Source organism: Ascaphus truei, chromosome 9 (assembly GCF_040206685.1).
Source record: "Ascaphus truei isolate aAscTru1 chromosome 9, aAscTru1.hap1, whole genome shotgun sequence".
In the NCBI taxonomy this organism is placed as follows: domain Eukaryota; kingdom Metazoa; phylum Chordata; class Amphibia; order Anura; family Ascaphidae; genus Ascaphus; species Ascaphus truei.
This window is the reverse complement of record NC_134491.1, coordinates 64,565,714-64,593,475: the sequence shown is the minus strand read 5'-3', so window position 1 is coordinate 64,593,475 and position 27,762 is coordinate 64,565,714. Positions and strand designations below refer to the sequence as shown.

The following is a 27,762-nucleotide window of genomic DNA, read 5'->3' as shown; positions in this document are numbered from 1 at the left end:
ACAGTTGATTTTAGTTTTTCTTTTTGCTTTGTTTCTCATTAAAATAATTTCTTTCCATAATGCCAATGATTTGCTTATGAACGTTTGCTACAAACTGACTCTGGTGGTTTGAGATTTTGCTGAAAAATATCTATTGAGTACAAGTTACAATTAAAAACGAGCCGGTTCTACGTAAAACGACTACATTCCTTCTTAGAGGCCTGTGTTTCAAGGTCATTGTGATGACTCACATACAAAAAAATGCAGTATAGTAGAAGTGTAGCTTCTTTGCAATAAGGGAGTTCTACATAGATTCAATTATAGCGACAGTTCTGTTCAAATTTACCGTTTGTGTTGATCTCAACTTCGGGAGCAGAGAATTTGTGCTGCTTTCACTAAACAGAAAATACAAAATGTAGGTTAAATAAATAAAAAAAAAAATAAGAAAATCTCTAACCACAAGCGAGTCAATTTGAAGTCTAATAAATAGAATGTTTTGGTGAATGCATAGTATCCGAAAGAAAATCAGGCTTTGCAGTGCAGGAGACTTTCTGTATATAAACTCAAGTTGATTGGGAGTGATCTACGTTTCACATTTCAAGTGCTGAAGAGGCTACCAAAACAGTGCAACAAAGACAAGTTTTCCATTGCAGAATAATAAGAATTGAATATAATATGCCGCTCCGTAACACTGGCTTCCCAGAGTATGCGTTTATCCCACAGTAAAAGGATTCATTGCTGAAGTCACCAGGCTGTAAAACTAGGGCCAATTCGGTGCAAAAAAACCGCCAGTTGTCTTCAGCTGGATTATCGCTCCTACATTATGGGACTTGGCAGTGCAGAGGCCCCACGATGTAGTAGCTATGTCAATCTTTCTGCTCGGTTTATGCGCGACTCATCCCCTTCCGTCATTCAGGATGGAGCGATGACAATCGCGAGTGCCTTTTGCCGCGGCCCCTCAGACACTCAAAGGGGTAAATAAATATTGCTTTCTTTGCACGGATTTACCCCCAGTTTTGCAGCCAAGCGACTTTAGCAAAACAGACCTCCAAATTCTCCGACCAGTTTGTGAATAAGGAGCCTTGTAATCCCATATATAAAAATAGCCACCAAAAAGCAGACCAATATAAACCATACAAGTTCTTGCATATTTTTATTCTACAAACACACAACTCCCGAAAGCTATGTCTTTTGTTATATTTATTGTATACCCAAAACGTTTTAAATTGAGCAGGGACTTTGTTTATTTATTACGCACTTGTTCTACAGGGTATCCGCACTAAACGAGGCACATTGTATATTTACTTTCATCATGTTGGTGCCTCTTTTAGTGTGTACACCCTGTATATCAAGCCACTTCAATGACTAGGACTCAAGTGGAAGGAATTCAGCAGATCAAGCTAGTCATACTTACTAAATGGTGCATGGCTTAGCATGGTTTAGTAAATATGGCCCTGAACTTCTTCAGTTATGAAGAACCAACCTCTTTCCGAGGGGTCTGCACAGCCCGCCTTTGTTGCCAACGGGTTGACCCATCAAAGCCTCCAAATTGTCTCCCAGCTTGAAAGTAATTCAAGGTCTTAGAAACCTTGGACAGCAATGAACTTGTGCATGTGAGGTCTCCTTGCGCTTTAAAACCAGGCATGTGCAGATCGGAATGCTGGAATGTACAAATCAATTGTGTTCTTATCTTTTGTTGGCATGTTGTCCTGTAGGGATTGTCCTATCTTGTGGATGATCCCCTGTTATCTGTAGGAACCTCCACCATCAAGGTATTCATTTTCTTATTCAATACGTGTGGGTTTTACCTTCTCTGTGTGAGCTGCCCCCTGGTTTGTCATTGTCGTGTCTCCTGTGCTGATGGGAACCTGTTGGGAAGAGATTGTGCATGAAGGATATCTGTTCATCAGTGTTGGATGTTTCTGAAGGTATAACGGGCGTCAAGTCCTGTCCCATGTGTTTGTCTACACAAAGTGAAAAGCAACACAGCACTTGCTATTTCGCTGTCGCGTCTCCTAATTATTGTTGTATTGCTGCATACATAGGGGTTAAAAGGTCCACTTGTGTATTCCCGTAGTATAACCAGTTTGCACAAAGGTGCACATTTCTGCATAACTATACGTACACGGTATTCAATAATGCATTCATGGATTTACAGAGCAATATTTAGCTTGGTTACTGATGCAGAAGAAAGGAGTTGAAATTCAGGTAGAATATATGAGCATAACACAGGTTTTCTGCAATGCTAAAATAGCACCAGATTCATAGCAAATAAATCCTACTCATTGTAGTGTTTCTGAAATGTATCATTCTGTGTGGGGAAGGTTTGCACCAGGATTCTTTTTGAAATCAGAGTTATTGCAACAATCCAGACTGTACAAGATGACACTTTTTTATAAATTACAAAGATTGAGTTTGTTTACAAATTAGTAAAGGACAAGAAAAAAAAAGGGGGGGGGGAGATGGGTGAATGTTTTCCTGTAAATGGCAATGAGAATATTCCAGACCCCCCAAAAATAAATACCTAGGTACACATGGATATCTAAACACATACACTCGTGGTGTGCTTCCGGTTCCCTGGGCAAGTCAATTTCAGTTGTAGCGACAAAATATAGCAGCGTCAATGCTGTACTTTGCCGTCACAAGAAGCTGCAATGTGACATGGTACGTTTAAAAACATTGCATTGTGCCGATCGTGCACGACACGTAGTATCCACCCTGAACTCAGCCTAAGACAAGACGACTGCAAGGGTTAATCCCTTGAATAACCACGTCAGCAGTATTTTACCAAAAATGGTTTATTGTCCTTCATGCAGAGAAAAAAACCAGCCACATTTCAGGGGGGGACAAACTCGCCCTTCGTCAGGTTGGGGTAAAATACCGCTGAAGTGGTTAATCCCTTGTGTGCAGTTGTCATACTTTGAATATTCCAGTCACCACCGCTGCTAAAAGTGGGAAACTTTTGATATGTCAAAATTAAAAAGTTGAAACCATGAACCGGCTGTGCGGCTTTAGACCCCTTTGGTGTCAGAGGGCCTTGCAATGACAGGGTCAATATCACTTGCATGCGCACATGCAAACATGTTTGGTGACACATTATTTCACAGTCATGGTGGCAAACAGTGCTGCTCAATTGGCAACGGGGGAGGGCGTCCTTTTGACCTTGAAAAGTGCTAATGAGCAGGCTGTATCGTGGTTATTTTCCAGCACTAACGCGCCTGGTTTCTCCGTAGAACCACGAGTTCATGGACGAGCAGATGTTTGAGCAGAACTGCAGGGATAACTCCATGCAGAACTACCCGTCCAGCCGCAGCCCGTCTCTGTCCAGTCACCACGGGCTCACCTCGTCCTGCTGCTCCCGCCGCAACAAAAAGACCACCCATCTCCCCAATTCCAACGTGCCAGCCACACGGCTGCGCAGCATGCAGGAGCTCAGCACTATCCACATCCAGTGCAGCGATCAACAGTCTCTCACCACCAGGTGTGTACACACATGGGTTGGTGGGCGGCAACACTGCAATATAGAGCACTGCTAAGCAGGGCCCCATGTGCCGAAATTATTTCCATGCGGCAGCAGAAAAGCAAGCTGTATGTGCTGTGTGGAGACTTAACATGCTGCAATGTAAAACAATAATAAGTATGGCTGTGTGCTGTGCAGCCAGCATGTGCTCTGTCCCAAGATACTATGGCCTATTTTCGCGACTGAAGACGTTAGTATCTCCCACTCACGCGAAGCAACATCTCCTTACAGAGAATAGAACTTCACGTACCACAACCTACAGACTATTCCCAGGCTTATTATGATAGGCTGTGTTGTTCCACCCACTAATGCTCAATAATAACCAACAGAAAAAATCCTTTTTACAGATGTTTGTATCCTCTTCGTGTTCTAGAGGATCTGCAACACATTGCGTTAGCACACTACTACTGGCTTTTGTTTTTTTTTTAACTCGCAGCGTCTTGATAATCCTCTGGCAATCCAGATACCGTTAGTGATCCAAGTCAGAAGAGACACTGATATACATCTCTTACCGGAGAGTTCTATTGGTTCTGCAGAAGTTTTGGTTTGTTGCAACATGTGATACTTTTGTTGGATTACTGGGAGAGACCTGTATATTGCACACAGAGCTATTGAAGCCTCACAGGTCTCTTCGGGCCCAGAAATAAATCGCCATACCAACAGGTTTCCCTTAAAGGAAAGGCATCACGCTCTGCGGAGAATGAGATAAAAGCTGGGTTCGCTTTTAAATAAGTACACTTGCAGAAGAGATTTGCAGTTGTATACAAAGTTTAAAAACATCACAAGTATGAAGCTTTGAATCTACAACAAACTTACCAGAACATACTATAGTAGTGATACCTTTTAGAGGCGCCAACACAAGTTCTTCATAGAGGACATTATAGAGGACATTATAGTGTATGGAGCTTTCCACACATCACAGGTGTTTTTCTTCGAGTGTAATGACTGTAGAGTTGAAGGGACCTGAGAGGTTTGGAACGCTCAGTACATGAAGGACTCAGGTCGGTCCCCCTAAAAAGTAGAACAGCCTGCAACTAGTACACTTTCCCAGGAGCAATATGGCTACAAGGACTTTGAACTACATCAATTTGTTCCCAGATGTTTACCAGTGCTCTCTGCCTTCTGTCTTTTAGCCGTTCCAGCCTGAACCTGAAGTCAGATGATGGCTTCAGATCAAATTGCAAAGCTTCGCAGATAACGACAGCGATTATTAGCATCCCTACGCCGCCTGCTCTGACCCCCGAGGGGGAGAATCGGCCCACCAGCACGGCTGGACATGCCACAAACGTTCACAGTACCAGCAATGTTGTGAAAGTCTCTGCATTGTAAGACACGATTACTTGCAAACCAAGGCTGCGGTCCTGGTCCTTTTTTGCTGCAAACTTTTGGAATAAGCAGTGAAGAAGTGACGAGCTTCTGCTCAACTTGCCATTTACCACCATGGAGCGGAGATCGGAGCTCAAGCATGAGCAACGGAGAGAGATACATTTATATATACATACGTATATGTATACTTTGGAAGTTGGCTGCTAGGAAATCTCACGGCAAGTAGAGGAGTGAACACAAAAGCAAATTGACAACACTGTGTCTAAACACCTTTTTTTAAGGTTTTCAGTGGATAATATTTATTCATCAAGAAATGACTAAAGGAAAAAAAAACAAAATCAAGGGATCAGTAGTTTTTGCAGGTTGTAAAAAGGGGGTGAGGGTGGGGGTGGGAGGAAAAAAAAAGCTATTTTCTTCTTGGAAGAGAATCTACAAGCAACCAAAATGACACGTTTTGTGTTTCATTACTCTGAGAAAGTGAGAAAGGTCGTACGAAGGGCGAGGAGGGGTGAACCTGTCAAAGAAATTCTATTTTCCTGCGTTTTCACAGAGTGGACCTTGAACCCGTTCATGGAACAAAGTTGCTCCTAGCACATTTCTGATCCGGCACATAGTAGAATGACACACACACACACACACACACACACATACACACACACATACACACACACACTTATCTTCCCTTGCTGGTATTCTTACTTCTTAGATAATTTTGTAATTGCCAAGTCCAAACCGTGCAGACTGTGATGTTGTCAGGTGTTTGTCTGTCTGTGAAAAGCAAAATTGTGAAGCAAAAAAAAAAAAAAACAAACAAAAAAAATACACAAAACATAAAAAAAACATGCTTTTGTAGCATTTAGTTTCCCTGCCCACCACGCATTTTCTGCTTTGTAGCTTAACTCACTTAAAAGCAGTGAATCAGCTTCTGCTTTTGTATTTGAGAAAGTCCTACGTGTAAGACAAATGTTTAGGTTTTTTCCCCCGCTCTCGTCCACACAATGGCAACGAATGTAGAAACACTGGAATAAGCATGTCACTGGAGTTTGTTGTTAATAGCAGTTTGATAGAAAGCCAAGGCAAAGATCAGGAATACCAAGGCAAAGATCCAGAATACCAAGGCATTCAGTGTAAATACTGCAATAGGGGTTTCCATCGGAGATCTTCCGATTCCACTTCTAGCCTGTATTGAAACGAGAGTGGCTGAGGAGATGTGCCGAGTCTCACCCTTTTCGTGCAGTAGGTTTATACGGCTGTGACCAGGCATTATATATGAATTAATCCATTACCTCAGATAGGGGCTAGCAGTGCACCCAACCTCTCAATAAAAGTTGCATTAACACATATGTGGCATACAAGCTACATTTTTAAAACAAAGATCTAATATCTGCATTGTCTCAGTAGCAGTTAAAAGCTGCTGCACTTTTAGGTGGATGCAAAGCCCTTGTGGAGAGGTATATACAACAGCAGCCCATGTCTTTTACCACTGTAGCTTAACACATTTTGCAGTGGTTTCTGAAAACAAAGACAACCCATCATTGAAGAATCAGTGCTACCAAAACGTGGCCGCTTTCAAGTGGTTTACCTATAAATGAAGTTGGAGGAGAGAAAAAAGCGCACGTCAGTAGTGTCAGACCATGAAAATATCAATCGGGGGGCTGTGACCCGCTATTTAAATGTGTTTGTTATAAGTCACTTTGATTAGAAATGGGACACAATTCTTTATGTATGAAGAGTATTATGATCATACCAGCAATGTAATCAGTGCGTTATATGATAATATACCACTGTTTAGACCGGTGTGCAGAATTCAGCCTCACTTGCAGGCAGTAGAAGGAGTGAGAAGATGCAAAACAAGGAGTTAATGAGACATTTCTAGCCCATATTATTCACTTAATGCATTGATTAAACCGCCAGATCCAAAATTATTTCAAAAGTATGAAACGTGCTAAATTAATTTATTCTATTTGATGCTGTGGGAAAAAAACATGACAAGCTGCACAGTGGTTATCATGCTGTTTGCCAGATACCTAGCCTCCTGGGATCCATAAAAGTTTAGTTGACTCACCTCATTTTCATCCTGTGTGCACGTTTTGTCCTGTTCTAAATCCCCGCTGTTTTTTCGGCCACAGCTTTCCCCAACCTAAGGAGCCAGGCCATAAACCTGCTAAAAGAAAAAAAAATCACAAAATACCCTTATCCACAGCATAACATTTGTGTCCGTCACAAATCAGAAGAATTGTTTAAAGGGAACGGTGACCCCCAAAGCTCTTGCCCTTGGCCAGGGATAATTCCTCAAAATGATCAGCCACTTATTTCTCTTCCTTCCACAACTTACATATACAACACAGCATTGAATCTAGAAGATTACAATGGATGGGTGTCGTTTGCTCGTGGCCAATACCTCCCCCCTCCTCCCCTTTGCTTTTTTGCAAGCGACACGCATCAGGATGTCGTGACAATCAAATCGCCGCAACTTCAGGTTGAAATATCATGCGGAGATGTGAAATGATGGGTTTATGATGTGTCATCGACCCGTTGCTGCTTCTAAGGCAGTGCATTTGCCAAGAAGCACAATGCAAAAACTACTGAATAAGCTTGTTTATTCTCACGTGTGAATCTAAACAGAAATTGCACAGGAAGCCATCCTTCCTCTTAATGTTTACCACTTCCAGCAGTGAAAGGGGGTGAGAGCCAAAGACCGATTGACTGGGCTTGAATGCAATGGGATGGAGCTGGACAGATGGACCGCTTGAGAAGTTTACACGTGCAATGTAACCAGGGGTGGCCAACTCCCGTCTTCAAGGGCTACCAACAGGTCAGGGTTTCAGGATATCCCTGCTTCACCCCTGTGCTGAAGCAGGGATACCCTTAAAACCTGACCTGTTGGTAACCATTCAGGACTGGAGTTGGCCGCCCCTAATGTAACCTTTTCCATGACAGTCTCCTGTGGCGATGAAAAGGTTCATCTACATCACACAGAGTCAGCAGCAGTCATTCCCAACAAACATTTTGATTTCTGTGGATACGTGTGTAGGTTTGGCCTAAAATAGGCCCTAGCAAATTGCATAGCTGTGTGTAAGATAGAATTGGTTTCAATGTTTTCAGTGTAATTGTTCTTCCCGTGTCTGAAGAGGTTTCATTTTCCCTGACTAACCCCAACTCCTTTGTTGTCTTTTGATGGCAAACGCTATTCTCATTTACTTTCAGTGTAATCACTGAGCAAAGCAATTTCCAGGCAATCAATATGTACCAATACAAGATGTACTGTACAACTAAAGAAAATACTACAGGTAGGATTTTCTGAGGAGAAAGGAGGGGGGGGGAGAGTCACATTTATTTCTTACAAAGCTTAATAAATCCTGTTGTCTTTTTTTTTTTTTTTTTTTAATGTAGTGCATATGTTGAATTGTATATAATTTGCAGTACTGTCTTGTGCCACTGCTGTAACTGATGTATCCAATCCGGATTAAAATCATTATGTGCCACACATGGAGAGTCCACGTTTGGAGTGTTCATTGAATTATTAACAATAGTTTCTAGGGGATATAGTGCCTTATTTATTACTCAGCTGCATAGGCTGCCAAAACAATGAAACAGAGAAACGCAAGTACACTGCCCGAGTAATACGTACAGAAGGGCTTAACCCTTTCGTGGTCGTAGGCGCCAGCAACTCCTCTGGCAGTGAAAAAGGTTAAAAGAGAAGGGATCTCGAATAAACACGAATACTATAATCAATGCAATTTTATAGAAAATGCAACCTCGCAAGGATGAAGGCTCCATAACCTGTGACTATCCGACGCCTACCGCGATTACCAATGTTATATATGGCAAAGCCCTCTCCTCGTGTGGACTGTAAACAGTCTGTTTTAAGGATGGATGGGTGGGAAAATTGCTGAAGTGCAGGAATCTTTAGCAGTCAAGGGATTTAACAGAGAAATCTTGTCTGACCTAATATATATATTTTTTAAAATAGCCTTGAAAAAAAAAAAAAAAGAGAAATCTATAGAGGCGTTTGCAACTTCAGAGCACATTGCAGCTTTACGCTCCAACCTCAATAGCCGGAGTGGCCTCGCAGAACATTATAGAGGGTGTCGAGGTGTAGCCGTACCAGATGGGTCAAAACCTTCAAGGTCATTTTAATGTCAATGTTTATACTGCTGGAATTTCAGCTTGCGGTGTTGCCCATTATAACCTAAAAGAAGGAAGCAAAAACAACTTGTAGCAGCCCACAATCCAAAAGCAATCTAACAATAGGCTTATTAACAACGATTTCCAATCTCTGTGACAAGATTTAGTGCTAAGCAACAAGTGGGTATTGTAACCAGTTTATTGAGCACAATAGGAAGCAGAGGTGCACAAGGGAGCTCTGTTGCATTAAAACAAGGGGGGGAGGGGGGAGAGAAATATACAGTAGCCACGGAGAAAAAAAAAAAAAAAAAGAGGTTGGCAGGTTGGGGAAGCCAATGTGTGGACTAATAGTAGTCAGTGAAAGGTACTATGACCTGAAGCAACAAAAAGTATTTGCCTGTCTTAAGTGTAAAACACAAAGTATGGCAATCACTCCCCGTGCCGGTTCTCTAGTGTATTATGAGGGGAGAGTAATAATTGTATAAAAAGTACTATTCAAGTTATAATGCAATGTCCAGGAAATATGTACCCACTGCACAATGAACTGCTGATGTATCTGGTCAATGATAGTATGAGCAATGTGACAGGTAGGAGGGGGAAGGGAGAGCCGCAGAGGGAGAGGATGCAGAATGGCAGCAGGAGATCCAGAGCTGTGAACCCACGGTGCCGGTAGAACCAAACCCCCACAGCTGAACAACCCCCAAGATATCCCGCTGTCATACACCGGCCAAGATACCACAAAAAGGCAAAAAAAGTGGCTGTAAACTCACGAGTAGCCTGTGATCCTCGTCGTGATGCAGTCCTGCGCGGTCCTGGTAGTAGCGTGCTCCAGCCGTTGGAAGGTAAGCAGATATGGAAAAAGTAGGTGATGCACTGCACGAAAAACTGAACCAGAGCCGTGTCGGTAAAAAAAAAAACTCTTTATTGAAAAATTAGATCATACCAGCAGTCATCTCTGACAACGTACCATAGCGTAGTACAAAATGCATTAGAGATGACTGCTGGTATGATCTAGTTTTTCAATAAAGAGGTTTTTTTTTACCGATACCGCTTTGGTCCAGCTCGGTTCCAGTTTTTCTTGCAGTCCATCGCCTATTTTCTTTCTCTGTCTGCTTAAGTGTAAAAGAGATTAATCCACACTGATATCTATTCCGTTGTAGAGCCATCCTGCCAAACGGTCGCAGTACTGCAAAACTTCCCATGCACACACATGGCCAACCAAACTTGTAACGTCTACAGTTGAAATCTGTTATCAATGGAAGACCAGTTATTAAGCACAACAAATATGTTCCACTGTAGAGTTTCTCTCAATACATTTGCAGAGAGATTTGGCCATTAATAGTGGTATTCTATTTTTTTGCCAAGTTAAAAACAAGAACAAAAAAAGGACAGACTATCTGGATCACAAAAAAAGCATAGGACAAACATTGACCTAAGCAGGAACTCCAGTGGGTAACAAGAACAATTTTGTTAAAGTTCCAAAGTGGCGCTGATCCGACGGAACAATACCAGCGGGGCCACCAGCTCTCTTTTAACATTATGTGCATTTTTACAATGTACTAAAGGCTAGTACACCTTTTTATAAAGTTTTATATTTGATCTGCACCATGATCTCTATCTATGTACCTCAAGGTACTTTCCCACAATCAAAAAAACCTATCCAATAAGAAAATTCATTGCCACGCTTTTGGGACATGCTTTATTGAAATGTGCACACTGAGTAGCAAATGCATAAGAGCCAAGATTCCCGTGTCACTTTTACACCATTATATTTCTTCTGTTTTTTGGGGTGATCCATGTTCGTGCTCCCTCTGGACTTTTTGGAAAATACAAAGTTGCAAAGTGGGGCGTCAATGTTGATACGTTAAAGCAATTATTTTGGAATGCAGTTTACCAATTTGTTCTATGCAACACCTGCTCAATACGGCCATGTAACAGGCCCAATGCACCTTACCATCTCTTTATATCAAGACAAAGGCAGATTGATCGATGCAGAGAATGAGACAAAAGGCTCTTATCCCAGGGGTGCTCAACGCCAGTTCTCAAGTTCCCCCAACAGGTCAGGTTTTCAGGATATCCCTGCTTCGGCACAGGAGGCGCAATCAGTTCGTGCCTCAGCATAGGTGGCTCAAATCAGTTCCTGCTTCAGCACAAGTGGCTAATTTGTCAAATGAGTCTGATTGAGCTACCTATTCTGATGCTGGGATATCCTGAGAACTGGAGTTGAGCACCCCTGCCTTATTCTATAAACTGCGATTGCACCGATCTGGTGCCATAGCACAGAAAGCCCCGCTGACTAATAAGTGTTTTCCGTGTTATGGTCAGATTGGCGCTAGTGCAGTCTATAGAATAAGGGCCCAAAATAGATAAACACGCTCAGGATTAATTTCTGCAATGGATCTGCTGGTAACCTTCCCCAAATAAGGACCACACAAGTATGAACCAGTCATACATCAAGGATGTCGCAAATTCATAGTGCCATCCTGTCGATGCCAAATTTACATGGAATAAAGATGCACATTCTTGATATAAGTTTCTGTATCAGTCACCCCAACAAACGCCTCCGTTTATAAACATTATAGAAATCACTTCACAGTATCCGCCAATGTCACTAGCTTAGAACACCTTGTTTTGCAATGAACTGTGGAATTCATATACAGTACATAAAGTAAAAAAGGTTACCCTTCTTTAAGCATCTAGTCTACTAGAACTACAGTACCCCCATTCTGTTGGTCAAACATACAGTAGCCACAACGCTATTAAAACAATGTACAGGGTCAAAGCATAGAGGACAAAAAAAAAATCTGTTTATTCATCAATTTGTAATGTAGTTGATCAGTGGCGTAACTTAACATTTGTCCCAAAAATTATTTCACCTTACACAAAAATATGTAATATATGTCCGCTTACAATCCCTGTTAATATTTTACATGGCAGAGAGTAGGCCGGCTTCTGACATGACAATGAATCCTGACCATGGCAGGCAACTGAAAGTTGTCAAGTTAAATTTAAATGCCACATTTATGGGTGTTACAATATAAAAACAAAAAGTCAGCTACAGCATGTGATATGGTCTTTACTGTTTGTTCCATAATTTTTAATACGTTTTACAGAGGGTTTTAAATCCTACTTTCTAAATGCGCAATAATAAATATTACGCATGGCATATAAAATAATGCAAAGTACGGCTACACATTTCCAACTGCGCAAAGCTTCTCGTTAAAGCTCCTACCAAGAATGACATCTAATGAGCGTCACATCCTGTACTTAACCCACCATTCTCTGCAAAGGCCCGGTGGCTCAGGGCACCTGTTGGTTATTGCAGTGGGTTAAAGCACTGGTAACCCAGAAGAGTAGCATGGTAGAAATGGAAAGGGTCTTTTTTGTTGCAAGTACTTCAGAGTGGGAAATTTACTTTTTGGCACTGGAAGTGTATGGAGATACTCAGGACTATTTAAGACAAGGAAAAAATATTTCCCCCTCCAAAAACAAACTGCTGCTTTATACGCAAGGCAACTGGGGAACATCATGGTTTTAGCAACTCATGGAGGTACATGGAGTGCATGTGGTATGCGGACATCCAGCTGGAACGCTTGTAGAGGTTTCTGTAGTAGGAACTAGATACAGCCGAGTGGTACTTCTGCCAGGCTTTGTAATAAGACCTCCAGTAGTCAGAGTAGTTCATACTGCCATACTGAAATTCATCAGGGTTCCTATAGTGCACCTGGTACAAGTCATCTGCGCAAAGTTCTCTTCTGGACAGGTGGGTTGATTGCTTACTCCTCCTTCTAGACTTCTTGGCACTGCTGAAAGCTGGTTCCTCTTCCACATACATGCAAGTTTCCACCAAGCTTGCCTCCTGGATCTCCTCCACTGAGGCTGCAAAGTTGTCTGGGTTTACTTCGCTGACAGAAGCTTCAACTGTCCTTTCAGTAGAGACTTCTGGCTTAGAGCTTAAAAGGTCTGTGGACCTCTTCTTCTCCGGTGTGTGCTTAGAATCATCGCTGCTATCCTCAGTCTCTAAAGAGGAGCTGGATGAGCTCCTGTCACTCGCGCTATCCGAATCCCTGCTAAAGGTGTGTTTTTCTGGGATGCATTCTACGTCCTCATTGTTCTTTTCCTCCTCCAGGATTTTAGATCTGTGTAGATCAACTCGCTCACCTGGGCCGGTGTACACACGGATGATTTCCACATGTTTTTCCAGTCCCTCCTTGATGAATTGATCATAATCTTCAACCAGCTCAGCAAACGATGACGTGCAGATTACTGGGCGCTTAAAGGAAGCCAAGCTTGGAATCTTAGGAAGGGAATTCTGCAACTCTTCCCTGCTTTTATTGTTGATTTCAAGACACTCCACTGGCTTCTTAATTTTACCATTATCTTTTGACTCATTAATAAAACCTGCGGGGTCGGTTTTCCAGCCCTGCGGACTCCCTTTCTCTGTATTCTTTTTCTTTGTATTCTTTTTCAGTTTAGCCTGTGTTGGTTTGGAGGGTTTGCTGCTTGTGGAGATCTCTGGGAGCAGATCGCCGCTGAGTATGTCAACTGTCTGCATATCAACATCTTGGATTTCAGACGATAAAGCCAGAGACGAGGGCTTCACAGCTGTAACTTCGACATCCCAGTCACAAGTCTCCTCCATTAACCCATCTGGGATCGGATCTACGCAGAGAGAACAAAAATGTCCTCATCACAAGATTATTTTCTATTTCTCTTTAAAACAAGGCTCGAGTATTACAAAATAAACAGAAAATGTAGGTTGTGTCTACAGTTGGGCTTTAAAATAAACTTCACATGATTTATAAAAAAAAATAGTTATAATAGATTTTACATTAATACTGCAGTACCATTACTGCAAAGCATGGCATGTAGAGAAAATCCCTACAAAAATGTAGTTTGGGTTTTATTTTTCTATATAGGTTTTCTATATAAATCTGTACAGAAAAACTATCCATAAAATAATTGGTATACAATTTATAAACTCACCTACATCCCCCAAAAGTTCATATAGGTCTTCTACTACTCAAGAAAGCTAAAACTCTCCGAAATATCAATATGTTCTAGCACAGGTAGCGGCCAACTCCAGTCTTCAAGGGCCACCAACTGGCCAGATATTAGGGATCCCCCCTGTTTAGCACAAGTGGCTCAATCAGTGCCTCAATCATTCTGACTGAATAGCTTGTGCTGAAGCAGGGACAGCCTGAAAACCTTACCTGTTGGTTTCCCTTGAGTTGGCCAACACTGTAAATCTAGCCTAATAGTGTTGCAGCAGGAACTAAACCTAATGATAGCAATCCTCATGTCACTGAATTTCTGTCCTGGCATCAATCGCATTCATAAGAGAAGATCTCTATGGTTCCAGCTATCTTGTCCATTGCAGTCAGAATAAAATTAAGCGTGCAAAATGCTGAAAACATGATCAATGTTACCAGGTAAAGGGAGGAGGCGGAGATTGCACTTCTGAGTGATGGACATCATCAAATTCTCTTCTTCCCCACGGCAGCAGTAAGTGACAGACAGCCCATAGGTACCTGTAAGAGCACTGGAGGTTCAGTACAGGAGGTGCATAATGCCATTGCATACTGAAGCATGCTAGCAAAAACACCCATCCTCCCAATGTAATGCTGGGCCCCCATCCGCAAAGAGATTAAACACATCAGCACCAACACTGCTAGTTTTCCCCTATTGTAATTGTTATAGTGAATTACAGCATCTGATATCAGAGCACAAAATCAAAAATTCAAGTGGCAGAAAGACCCCTGTGTACCCCCAAACGTGCATCCTTATCATTTATTTCTTGTTCAAATGCAGTCTAAAGAAATACTCGTATTGTTTTGGATAAACCATACGGAAACTGCAGCAAGGAACACATTGCAGGCCAATTCCAGTGTGGCAGATCATATTCCATGAATATAAAAAGGGGGATGGGGGAGCACAATCGTCGTAAACAGGCAACAGTATGGATCTAATGAATGCTCTTAATGTGAAGCAGTTGTTACCATGGGCAAATTAGGTAGCTCAGGTGGCTAATGTCTAATTGGAAGGGAAGACACACATAGGTTTGTATGTATTAATGAGTTGGTAAGATAAAAGTATATATAACTTACACGGCCTTGTGTAAGCTCAGTCACATCAAGGTTTCTTTGGGGATCCCGTGTTCTGCGGTTGATGCTTTTCTTCTTGCGGTGTAGTTACTTCTTCTTGTTGTCTATGCCGTTATCTTCATTAGTTCCAGGTGCCGCTCCAGGGGGATTTCCTCTCGTATAAACAGAGAAGGGGGATAGGATTAAAACATATACATATATACGTTAATAGGGGGGAAGGGTGACGTGGCTATAAACCAATGGACAATATGATAATCTAGCACTCACACGGGCTAATGTGAGTGTGTTCTTATCTTGGTATCTTGCTCATGTAGGGTTATTACCCGATCGGAGGCAAGTGATGAAAGGATGGGGTATAAGGTTATAAAAAGTGAAAATATATCTCAATACTCACACGGGCCAGTGTGAGTACACACTCCTAGCGGTATCTTTCTTCTTCTATTGCTGGTACAGCTGAAGTGAAGATGGGAAGAACACATACAAAGGACACTAGGGTCTTCAGGGTAAAACTAATTTTAATGAATATAAAAACACAAAAGATAAAAAACAGAAACCAAGCGTTTCTGTGGGACAGTAAAAGCAAGGGAGGGGACAGTGGGGTGTATGGTGGTAGGGGGTCTCCTCTTCCGCGTCCGGATGGGGAGCTACAACTACACCTCTGTCTCCTCTGTATAGTGCTGCAAAGTATTCCAGATGAAAGAGCTCTTTCATCTGGAATACTTTGCAGCACTATACAGAGGAGACAGAGGTGTAGTTGTAGCTCCCCATCCGGAAGCGGAAGAGGAGGCCCCCTACCACCATACACCCCACTGTCCCCTCCCTTGCTTTTACTGTCCCACAGAAACGCTTGGTTTCTGTTTTTTATCTTTTGTGTTTTTATATTCATTAAAATTAGTTTTACCCTGAAGACCCTAGTGTCCTTTGTATGTGTTCTTCCCATCTTCACTTCAGCTGTACCAGCAATAGAAGAAGAAAGATACCGCTAGGAGTGTGTACTCACACTGGCCCGTGTGAGTATTGAGATATATTTTCACTTTTTATAACCTTATACCCCATCCTTTCATCACTTGCCTCCGATCGGGTAATAACCCTACATGAGCAAGATACCAAGATAAGAACACACTCACATTAGCCCGTGTGAGTGCTAGATTATCATATTGTCCATTGGTTTATAGCCACGTCACCCTTCCCCCCTATTAACGTATATATGTATATGTTTTAATCCTATCCCCCTTCTCTGTTTATACGAGAGGAAATCCCCCTGGAGCGGCACCTGGAACTAATGAAGATAACGGCATAGACAACAAGAAGAAGTAACTACACCGCAAGAAGAAAAGCATCAACCGCAGAACACGGGATCCCCAAAGAAACCTTGATGTGACTGAGCTTACACAAGGCCGTGTAAGTTATATATACTTTTATCTTACCAACTCATTAATACATACAAACCTATGTGTGTCTTCCCTTCCAATTAGACATTAGCCACCTGAGCTACCTAATTTGCCCATGGTAACAACTGCTTCACATTAAGAGCATTCATTAGATCCATACTGTTGCCTGTTTACGACGATTGTGCTCCCCCATCCCCCTTTTTATATTCATTGCCTACAAGGGTCCTGGATAGATCCTGCTGGGGTTCCGAGTCACAAGAGGACATCACCTGAAAATCACTTACAGGCAGTATAACACCATTCTCCATATACACTTCCACAGATCAAATAAGACAAACAGAGATAGCGCCCGGGTACCTCCCCAAACAGATCATATTCCATATTGGATCAGCACTCAACCAAATATAGGAAAGAAAATTATAAACTCACGTATTCCTTTTGGTCTCACCAAGTTTCTTCTTTAATCAATCAAAAGTCAGCAACAAATATACATACATGCGAGAAGGTAAGTGAGCAGACACTATTAAATGTGCAAACTTGAGGCCTTGAAATGTTGCGTGTGTGTGTGTGTGTGTGTGTGTGTGTGTGTGTGTGTGTGTGTGTGTGTGTGTGTGTGTGTGTGTGTGTGTGTGTGTGTGTACTTGATTGATTAAAGAAGAAACTTGGCGAGGCGAAAAGGAAAACATTTTCTCTCCTATATTTCTTCAGGTGCTGATCCAATATAGTTTATTGGTATGGGTGAGGGATCTTAGCACCCCCCTCTCCCCATCTAATTATACATGACGGGCGAGTGCAAGGTCATATTCTTTTTTTTTTTTTTTAAGATCAAAACCATGCCATGCATCTATACAATGGCATACCAAGACCTCATATGATGGAAACCAAATATCTACCACCGTGTTTCAGGCTCTCTGTGCCTTACCATAGCGTCCGGCTCTGCCAATTCTGTGCATATAGGTCTCCCAGTCATGCGGCACATCCAGATTTATAACCAAATTCACTTTCTCTGCATCGATCCCACGTGAGGTCTTGAAAAGATGATGAACGTATATATTTAAAAAATGAAATGAAATAAACGCATACACCTGGTGGTGTCCACAATCCAAATTTAAAAAAAGTTTTTTTGCGGAAAATGAAGCAATAACAGTAGGTACCTCTGATTGTAGAACTGTATTATCTCCAAAGTGGTCTATGTAATAATACAGAGAAACAGTTTCTTACATCAGGTGTACAGCAAATGAAAATATCACGTGAACAAGTTCACATGTCTCAGACAGGTCTGCAACCCTGCCTTTCCACATTATCCCTTAGCACAGCGGTGCGCAAACTGGGGGGCACGCAGGATTATTTAGGAGGGGCGCAGGCGGCGTACCGGCAGACGCTATGCGCGGGTGGTTGAACAAGCTCCGTGCTGCTTCTCTGCTCGTTGCGGGGTCTTAGCTGCACGCAGACAGCCCCTCCTCCTCCTGTCTGATTCCCCCACACGGGGAACCGGAGCATGTGGAGTACTACCCCCCCAAGTAAAAGTGTGAGAGAGTGTGCAGTGTGAGAGTGTCCAGTGTGCAGTGTGAGAGAGAGTGTCCAGTGAGAGAGTGAGCAGAGTGAGAGAGAGAGAGAGAGTGCAGAGAGTGTGCAGAGTGAGTAAGAGAGTGAGCGAGAGTGTGCAGAGTGGGTGAGCGAGAGTGTGCAGAGTGAGAGAGTGAGCAAGAGTGTGCAGAGTGAGAGAGAGTGAGAGTGTGCAGAGTGAGTGAGAGAGTGCGCAGAGTGAGTGAGAGAGTGCGCAGAGTGAGAGAGAGAGTGCGCAGAGTGAGAGAGAGAGTGCGCAGAGTGAGAGAGAGAGTGCGCAGAGTGAGCGAGTGCGCGCAGTGAGTGAGAGTGCGCAGAGTGAGAGAGAGAGAGTGTGCAGAGAGTGTGCAGAGTGAGTGAGAGAGTGAGTGAGAGAGTGAGCGAGAGTGTGCAGAGTGGGTGAGAGAGAGTGAGCGAGAGTGTGCAGAGTGAGAGAGAGAGTGCGCAGAGTGAGAGAGAGAGTGCGCAGAGTGAGAGAGAGAGAGTGCGCAGAGTGAGAGAGAGAGTGCGCAGAGTGAGAGAGAGAGTGCGCAGAGTGAGAGAGAGAGCGCAGAGTGAGAGAGAGAGCGCAGAGTGAGAGAGAGAGCGCAGAGTGAGTGAGTGAGAGTGCAGAGTGAGTGAGTGAGAGCAGAGTGAGTGAGAGTGCGCAGAGTGTGTGAGAGAGAGTGTGCAGAGTGAGTGAGAAAGAGAGTGTGCAGAGTGAGTGAGTGCGCAGAGTGAGAGAGAGAGAATGCGCAGAGTGAGTGAGAGTGTGCAGAGTGAGTGAGTGTGCAGAGTGAGTGAGAGAGTGTGCACAGAGTGAGTGAGTGAGAGAGTGTGCACAGAGTGAGTGAGAGAGAGAGTGTGCAGAGTGAGTGAGAGTGTGCAGTGTGAGAGAGAGAGTGTGCAGTGTGAGAGAGAGTGTGCACAGAGTAAGTGAGAGAGAGTGTGCACAGAGTGATTGAGAGAGAGTGTGCAGAGTGAGTGAGAGAGAGTGCGCAGAGTGAGAGAGAGTGCGCAGAGTGAGAGAGAGTGCGCAGAGTGAGAGAGAGTGTGCAGAGTGAGTGAGAGTGTGCAGAGTGAGTGAGAGAGTGTGCAGAGTGAGTGAGAGAGAGTGTGCAGTGAGTGAGAGTGCGCAGAGTGAGAGAGAGAGTGCGCAGAGTGAGTGAGAGTGCGCAGAGTGAGTGAGAGTGTGCAGAGTGAGTGAGAGTGCGCAGAGTGAATGAGTGAGAGTGTGCAGAGTGAGTGTGCACAGAGTAAGTGAGAGAGAGTGTGCACAGAGTGAGTGAGAGAGTGTGCACAGAGTGAATGAGAGAGTGTGCAGCGAGTGAGAGTGTGCAGAGTGAGTGAGTGTGCAGAGTGAGTGAGAGAGTGCAGTGTGAGTGAGAGAGAGTGTGCAGAGTGAGCGAGAGAGAGTGTGCAGAGTGAGCGAGAGTGTGAGCAAGAGAGAGTGTGCAGAGTGAGCGAGAGAGAGTGTGCAGAGTGAGCGAGAGAGAGTGTGCAGTGTGAGAGAGAGTGTGCACAGAGTAAGTGAGAGAGAGTATGCACAGAGTGATTGAGAGAGAGAGTGTGTGCAGAGTGAGTGAGAGAGTGTGCAGAGTGAGTGAGAGAGTGTGCAGAGTGAGTGAGAGAGTGTGCAGAGTGAGTGAGAGAGTGTGCAGAGTGAGTGAGAGAGTGCGCAGAGTGAGAGAGAGTGCGCAGAGTGAGAGAGAGAGAGTGTGCAGAGTGAGAGAGAGAGTGCGCAGAGTGAGAGAGAGAGAGTGCGCAGAGTGAGAGAGAGTGCGCAGAGTGAGAGAGAGAGAGTGCGCAGAGTGAGAGAGAGAGAGTGCGCAGAGTGAGTGAGAGAGAGTGTGCAGAGTGAGTGAGAGAGTGCAGTGTGAGTGAGAGAGAGTGTGCAGAGTGAGCGAGAGAGAGTGTGCAGAGTGAGCGAGAGTGTGAGCAAGAGAGAGTGTGCAGAGTGAGCGAGAGAGAGTGTGCAGAGTGAGCGAGAGAGAGTGTGCAGTGTGAGAGAGAGTGTGCACAGAGTAAGTGAGAGAGAGTATGCACAGAGTGATTGAGAGAGAGAGTGTGTGCAGAGTGAGTGAGAGAGTGTGCAGAGTGAGTGAGAGAGTGTGCAGAGTGAGTGAGAGAGTGTGCAGAGTGAGTGAGAGAGTGTGCAGAGTGAGAGAGAGTGCGCAGAGTGAGAGAGAGTGCGCAGAGTGAGAGAGAGAGTGTGCAGAGTGAGAGAGAGAGTGCGCAGAGTGAGAGAGAGAGAGTGCGCAGAGTGAGAGAGAGAGAGTGCGCAGAGTGAGAGAGAGAGAGTGCGCAGAGTGAGTGAGAGAGAGTGTGCAGAGTGAGTGAGAGAGAGTGTGCAGAGTGAGCGAGAGAGAGTGTGCAGAGTGAGCAAGAGAGAGTGTGCAGAGTGAGCAAGAGAGAGTGTGCAGAGTGAGCAAGAGAGAGTGTGCAGAGTGAGCAAGAGAGAGTGTGCAGAGTGAGCAAGAGAGAGTGTGCAGAGTGAGCAAGAGAGAGTGTGCAGAGTGAGCGAGAGAGAGTGTGCAGAGTGAGTGAGAGAGAGTGTGCAGTGTGAGAGCGAGAGTGTGCAGTGTGAGAGCGAGAGTGTGCAGTGTGAGAGAGAGAGTGTGCAGTGTGAGAGTGTGCACAGAGTAAGTGAGAGAGAGAGTGTGCAGAGTGAGTGAGAGAGTGCGCAGAGTGAGAGAGAGAGTGTGCAGAGTGAGCAAGAGAGTGTGCAGAGTGAGCAAGAGAGAGTGTGCAGAGTGAGTGTGAGAGAGTGTGCACAGAGTGATTGAGAGAGAGAGAGTGTGCAGAGTGAGTGAGAGAGTGTGCAGAGTGAGTGAGAGAGTGTGCAGAGTGAGTGAGAGAGTGTGCAGAGTGAGTGAGAGAGTGCACAGAGTGAGAGAGAGTGCGCAGAGTGAGAGAGAGTGCGCAGAGTGAGAGAGAGTGCGCAGAGTGAGAGAGAGTGCGCAGAGTGAGAGAGAGTGCGCAGAGTGAGAGAGAGTGCGCAGAGTGAGAGAGAGTGCGCAGAGAGAGAGAGTGTGCAGAGTGAGTGAGAGAGTGCGCAGAGTGAGTGAGAGAGAGTGCGCAGAGTGAGAGAGAGTGCGCAGAGTGAGTGAGAGAGAGTGTGCAGAGTGAGAGAGAGTGTGCAGAGTGAGTGAGAGAGTGTGCAGAGTGAGTGAGAGTGTGCAGTGAGTGAGAGTGCGCAGAGTGAGTGAGTGTGTGCAGAGTGAGAGAGTGTGCAGAGTGAGTGAGAGAGTGTGCAGTGTGAGAGAGAGAGTGTGCACAGAGTAAGTGAGAGAGAGTGTGTGCACAGAGTGAGTGAGAGAGAGAGTGTGCACAGAGTGAATGAGAGAGTGTGCAGTGAGTGAGAGTGTGCAGAGTGAGTGTGCAGAGTGAGTGAGTGTGCAGAGTGAGTGAGAGAGTGCAGTGTGAGTGAGAGAGAGTGTGCAGAGTGAGCGAGAGAGAGTGTGCAGAGTGAGCGAGAGTGTGCAGAGTGAGCAAGAGAGTGTGCAGAGTGAGCGAGAGAGAGTGTGCAGAGTGAGCGAGAGAGAGTGTGCAGAGTGAGCGAGAGAGAGTGTGCAGAGTGAGCGAGAGAGTGTGCAGAGTGAGCGAGAGAGAGTGTGCAGTGTGTGTGAGAGTGTGCAGTGTGTGTGAGAGTGTGCAGTGTGTGTGAGAGTGTGCAGTGTGTGTGAGTGTGCAGCGACACTGTGGCATGGTTTTAATCATTATATGTTGTATGTGATGCAATTAATAAATATTTTTGTACGCTAGAGTGCTTGTACCACCAGGATACCGTTCTTCTTCATGTTTACGTGTGTGTGTGTGTGTGTACATAATTATTTTTTTTTGACACTTCCCAAAACACAATCTGACACACAAGAGGAAAATAGACCTTGATACCTTGAAGTTAAGCGGCACTGAATGAAAATGATGCTCTGCAATATTGCTCCGACAGTATATGGAACCCATAGTGGTTTGTAGTTCGTTACTTTTAGCATCTCTTGACTTATTAACCACTGGACACTGACAAATAGCAGGTATCCTGGAAAACCTCTGCAGTGTAGCAAGTCAAAAACCAGAGCACACATTTGCCACTTCACTTCCATACCAGAATCATGTCAGTTACTTACCAAATCTGTAGAAATCAGGACACGACAGTGAAACTGCTTTAGTTTGGCCATAGCATCCAGCCTCTGGTTTTGATTCATGCTACCTGCAAATGAGAAAATAAATGCAAAATGACATGTAAAAAGAACACACACTTTTCCCTTTGCTTGTCGAGGGCTCAGTTACTTGTAATTTCAGGAACAAAGCAGCATCAATTTCAAAGAATACACAATTGGAATATGTAACTTGCACAGGTGAGACTAATGTCTGGCTCCCAAAATATCTCACACACACACAGCATAATTTAAGGTTTATTCAGCTACAATTGCAACTAGTCACTTTTTATGAGGTTTAAAAATATATATTACAATTAATTTAAAGAGACACAAAAGGAAATGGGGCAAACGCCACGTGATTAGCAGGCAAATGAAGGTCTTTCTTGCCGCTCCGGTGTACAGAGAAAGCAAGAAATAGTAAAGCAAAAATAGGTTAGCACTCAATAAATGAGGAATAAATCAAGAAAATGCCAGGTAGACAAAGCTAATTTTGCAAAGCTGCATAAAATCTGCTATTTTAATGTGTGACCCTCACATGGTATAAAGTAAAATATACCTCACATGGTATACAATAACTCAAGTCCCTTCGGACAGCACAGTCTGGGCACACTCACAAAATGCAACGTTTCCGGGCCCATGGCCCTTTCCTCAGGCTGAGGCATTTTATTGATTATTCACGATTTATTATGGAGTGCTGGTCCATTTTTGCTTTACTATTGTACTGATTATTTATGCCTAGCAGAGGGGGCATAGTATCCCATCACCATCCAGAGCCAAGTGAGGCCTTTTTGTCTATATTTTCCCCAAATTCTATATCTGGTGAGTGCATATTCTATTTTTCAGAGAAAGCAAGAATACACTTACTTACCAGAAATACACACAGCAGGGAAGCCTTTAGATGTAAGAATATCAGCCAAGTGCTGAGCCCTGGTGTGGAAGAGAAAAATAATATTAATAAAAATAATAATAAAAAAAAATTAATAATAATAATAATAATAATAATAATAATAATAATAATAATAATAATAATAATAAAAATAATAATAAAAATAAAAATAATAATAAAAATAAAAATAATAATAAAAATAAAAATAATAATAAAAATAAAAATAATAATAAAAATAATAATAAAAATAATAATAAAAATAATAATAAAAATAATAAAAATAAAAATAATAATAAAAATAATAAAAATAATAATAACATATATATATATATATATATATATATATATATATATATATATATATATATATATATATATATATATATATATTAACATCACACTCCTCCCTGAGACAAAGTAGGTTTAATAATGAGCAAATAGAGAAGGAAACTCAAAAATGGCAGGGATGGCCGATTTTGTAGTCATGTCCATCTTAGCCTTGGTATTGTACGTAATAAGGCACTCAGACATTAGCGCACTAACAGACTTAGTAGGAGTGTTGCATTAATATAAATGTTGCTAGGTTTGTGTCTTCCTTAGCTCAATAACCCCATGTAGAGCAATGCATTGCAAGTAATAACTGCAGTGCTACATCTGTGTGGTTAAAACCATTCATTTTAATGGTCTTACCACACATGGAAGACGCTAGCTGATTTATTAATGAGGAGATTAGCCTTTGCTAATCAAAAATAGGGAAAGAGTTACCGGCTGTGAAGGTTAGAGAATACCAGGGCTTGGTTGAAAGGAATTCTGCTGAACAGCTCCTGCAAATGCTGCACCTTCTCTTCAAAGATCTTATGTGGCAGTGGATGTGAATTCACCACTTTGTAATACTGCTTCAAGCCTGTGCCAAAACAAAAAGACAACATGCACAATGTTAAAGGGGTGTACAATTAAGCGTATCAACTTCTTTACTACTGAAAGGACCCACAAACCACTCGGGATACGTCCAAACCACAAGCTAGCCCCAATATACGTACCAAGGAGGCTGGGATCAGAGGCATTCAACCTGACAAACGTTGGCTCCCTCATATACCTTGTCAGAGCTTTTGCTAAGGATTCTGGGTATGTGGCTGAAACAGCCAGCATTTGTTTATTTGCAGGAAGAGAGGAATAAATCCAGCTGACGAAAGGGACAAAGGGACATAGAACAAGTTATAAGGGAATCCTGAACATTACAATCCAAGCTGGGCTCATCTGTTACTTAAATTAATTTCCTTACTTAATTTGCTCTTGGAAGCTTCCTTCTTCCAGAAGCTTGTCAGCCTCATCAAGTACAAAAAGGCGGATGCTGGAGGTGTTGAGAAACCCGATTTCAATTAATTGCTTTATTCGGCCTGTAAAAACCAACATGCAGCAATTCTTATGAAAATGTTAGAAATGCAACTTACCAGTAAAGCAGAATTTAAAGATGCAAACAACATGCAGTCGTATCATAAAATAGAGGAGTTAGGCATCTTTATTTGCATCCCACAATCCATGTACATAGCGCTTCATACGTTATCTGGAGCAGATAACCACATAAGCAAAGACCCATGCCCTTTCCTGCACTATTTCCAATACTTAGCAGGATGGCATGCTGGGAGTTGCACTTCAGCTCCAGATTAAATAAAATATTACTAAAGATCATAGGTGTGTGCCTGTCTGTCATGAAGGTGTGTCTGAGGAAGGGAGGTTTGTGTGCTATTTTCAAGCAGTGTGTAACAGTTCTTGCCATCAAAAATATACAAGGCGCCTGTCCCCATACAGAAGAATGTTTGAACAATTGATCCAGATTTCTCTTTACATGATATAGATAGATTTGAATACATACTGAATATCAAAGTTTTTCCATTAAAATGTTTTTTGAAGGGAAGAGAAATCTGTACTGCGATTGCATCACTTTCCACAACACACAATTTGAAAGCCCATTACCAGGAGAGCCTACGGCTATGTGGCACTTCTTGAGCCTAAGTTTGTCCTGCGGTAGGGGCGTCCCTCCAATGAAAACGTGGCATTCCAGACCCTCCATGCGACTCCCGATGGATATCATGACCGAATGGATCTGAACAGCGATTTCTCTTGTTGGAGCCAGCACCAAAATCTTATACAGTAAATAAAAAAAAAATTAAGGGAAAAAATAATAAAAAATATATATATATTTGTTTTTGCACTGTAACAAATACAATCAATGGCTGTTACAGCAGAGTAACGGCCAGTGTCATTTAGTAAATGTGGAGGGAGACATTTCTAACACTTCTGTTGGCTACACCGACAATAACACTCATTTATTTGTAATAATAATGTTCATTTTCTGAATGTTTGCCTGCCAACAGTATAACCAGGAGAACATGTCAGATATAAAGAGAAGAACAAAGACTCAACTCACCTGAGTTGCTGTGTTTTCCAGGATCAAAGAATCTAAGGCGACTGTAGAGAACACACACGTCTTCCCTGTCCCAGACTTGGCTTGCACTATTAAATCTGAAACAGTTAATGAAAAACACTGTATTTTTCTTTACTGAAGAGTCATGTCTCGAAGACTTCTCTGTCCAGTGCAAACAAGACAGAAATGTTGGTCATTTTGTTGTAGGCAAGTTTTGCTGCCAGAGGGTTGAACATGTACTATAGGTGAGATTTGCCCTTACTGCCAGGCACTGGTATTAATGACTGTGCTCAGAAACTGTGTGTCGATAGTGCTGTATTCCATGTACAGTAAAATGATACAACAATATGTCTTGGTCCTACACCTAGAAGGACTCAACTGAAGTCTTATGGGGCCAGACACTGCCTCCTGCTCAACACATGGGGGAGACAGATAATCCCCAAATTACAACGAGACAAAAACAATTAGCGCTACATTTCTTGGATTTCTGGATTAGACACAGAGGGCCAGACAGTCTAGAATCTTTGGCCGAGGCTGATTGTCCCGCGACCATAGCACCAACGGTGGTCCGCCACAACTACAACTCCGTGCCAGGCAGGTCCCCGCTGTAAAATCGGTGTACTTCGGCCGCCCAGCACTCTTGGTCCAGTGACCACCGCTCCTTTTCTCATGGCCATTGCTCCGATGGCACGTGCGGTCAGAGCAGCGTCCGCGGGACTAGACGTGCAGTGCAATGAATTGTACAGCAGTGACCTGCCTGGTGGTGAGTTGTAGTGGCGGTGGACCACCGGCGGCATTTTGGTCACGGCCGATTGGCCGCAGGTCCCATTCCGGAGCCAGATGCTCAAAGCTCCATTAAACCAGGGCCCCTACCATGACGTTACCTGAAACAGATGTTATATTTCCCGAGTTAACATGGCATCTTCACAGCTAATGAAATGCTAAAACATACAAAATGCATCTCATTAGCATAGTCTTAACGTCACATTATTGTAGGATAATGACGTGTTATATAAGACTTGGTGTTACCCGTACCCAAACCGTGACATAGGTCTGTTACACTGCAAAAGACTTATTTCAGGATCCGTAAGAGAATAACGTTACATTAAATCGCTGGATTAAATGTAAGAGTTTCGGGGATGCGGTAATAATGTTTATTCTGCATGTCATTATCACCAACGGCATTCTCTTTACGGGAGAAAACATAACTTAGCATTATGTTATTAGGGGGGAGGAAGGGGGGGAAGGAAGGGAAGGAAGGGGGGGAAAGAGTGGGGGAAAGAGGGGGGGGAAAGAGTGGGGGGAAAGAGGGGGGGGAAAGAGTGGGGGGAAAGAGGGGGGGAAAGAGGGGGGGGAAAGAGGGGGGGAGAGGGGGGGGAAGAGGGGGGGGAAGGAGGGGGGGGGAAGAGGGGGGGATATAGGGTTGGGAGATATAGGGGGTAAGATACAGTAAGTGTGAGTGTGTGAGCTACCGCTACAATTAAGTGAAACATAGTCCTCTCTCCCGTTACAGAGTCCCTCCGGTGTCCCAGCACTCACCGAGGCCGCACCTCCCCAGCGGGATTGCCTTTGTCTGGATAGGGGAAGGACTCAGGAAACCAGCGGCTGTCAGCCCCTCCAGCACAGGCCGCGACAGCAGCAGCGAGCTAAAGTCTCCCTGCTCCCCGGAACCCAGAACATCCCCGGTGCGAGGCCTGGAGCCCAGTGTGTGCGCCGCCATCTTCCACCGAGGGGACGTCGTGACAACAAGGAAAGCTTTATTGTTCCCCGACAGATGTGACAAAGACAGCCGAAAAGGGGAGCTAGTGAGACGGAGAGGACAACAAAATAGATAGTGGGAGAGAGAAGAGGGGACGGTGGGCAGGAGAGAGGGGTGGAGTTAGAGAGACACATGGGGCGATAGAAGGGTGAGAGAAAGGTTGGAAATTGAAGGGGAAAGGGGTGTATGGGGAGGGTAGAGGAGGGGAAAAAGGGGTGTATGGGGAGGGGAGAGAAAGGGAAAAGGGGTGTATGGGGAGGGGAGAGAAGGGGAAAGGGGTGTATGGGGAGGGGAGAGAATGGGAAAGAGGGGTGTTTGGGGAAGGGAAAGAGGGGTGTATGGGGAGGGGAGAGAAGGGGAAAGGGGTGTATGGGGAGGGGAGATAAGGGGAAAGAAGGGTGTTTGGGGAAGGGATAGGGGTGTGAGGGGAGGGGAGAGAAGGGGAAAGAGGGGTGTATGGGGAAGGGAAAGAAGGGTGTTTGGGGAAGCGGAAAGAGGGGTGCATGGGGAGGGGAGAGAAAGTGAAAAGAGGGGCGTATGGG

The 27,762-nt window shown here is 43.8% G+C and overlaps 2 protein-coding genes and 1 long non-coding RNA gene across 5 annotated transcripts in view; 1 reads left to right on the top strand and 2 right to left on the bottom strand.

Moving 5' to 3' along the window:
• KCND3 (potassium voltage-gated channel subfamily D member 3) overlaps positions 1-8,316 on the top strand; it is a 271,395-nt gene extending 263,079 nt beyond the window's left edge. For 2 of the 3 annotated variants that reach the window (XM_075615264.1, XM_075615265.1), the window contains exons 7-9: positions 1,695-1,751; positions 3,213-3,460; positions 4,633-8,316. In XM_075615264.1, coding sequence (XP_075471379.1) covers positions 1,695-1,751; positions 3,213-3,460; positions 4,633-4,828 — 501 coding nt within the window. In that variant the 3' untranslated portion in view covers positions 4,829-8,316. The remainder of the gene's footprint in view (positions 1-1,694; positions 1,752-3,212; positions 3,461-4,632) is intronic. The other variant, XM_075615266.1, reaches the window with a different exon arrangement.
• On the bottom strand, positions 1,092-9,862 carry LOC142503175 (uncharacterized). Its single transcript, XR_012803953.1, has 4 exons — positions 8,934-9,862; positions 6,891-6,989; positions 5,525-5,593; positions 1,092-1,847 (listed from the first exon to the last, which is right to left on the bottom strand). It is a non-coding gene; the product is annotated as an uncharacterized LOC142503175 (long non-coding RNA).
• A 1,876-nt stretch (positions 9,863-11,738) lies between these two features.
• On the bottom strand, positions 11,739-27,374 carry DDX20 (DEAD-box helicase 20). The gene is made up of 11 exons (XM_075615263.1): positions 27,001-27,374; positions 25,465-25,559; positions 25,011-25,179; positions 24,319-24,433; positions 24,077-24,219; positions 23,802-23,940; positions 23,019-23,077; positions 22,118-22,200; positions 17,371-17,476; positions 14,383-14,484; positions 11,739-13,615 (listed from the first exon to the last, which is right to left on the bottom strand). Exons 1-11 carry the CDS (start codon positions 27,179-27,181, stop codon positions 12,480-12,482), a joined length of 2,328 nt encoding a protein of 775 aa, XP_075471378.1. The 5' UTR covers positions 27,182-27,374; the 3' UTR covers positions 11,739-12,479.
• Between the last annotated feature and the right edge of the window lie 388 nt (positions 27,375-27,762).

Coding starts and splice junctions, on each gene's coding strand:
- DDX20 (XM_075615263.1), bottom strand. CDS start 27,181: ATGGCGGCGCACACACTGGGCTCCAGGCCTCGCACCGGGGATGTTCTG. Junction 25,560..27,000: donor GCTGGGGAGGTGCGGCCTCG/GTGAGTGCTGGG, acceptor TAACTGTTTCAG/ATTTAATAGTGCAAGCCAAG. Junction 14,485..17,370: donor TGGCAGAGCCGGACGCTATG/GTAAGGCACAGA, acceptor GTGCTCTTACAG/GTACCTATGGGCTGTCTGTC.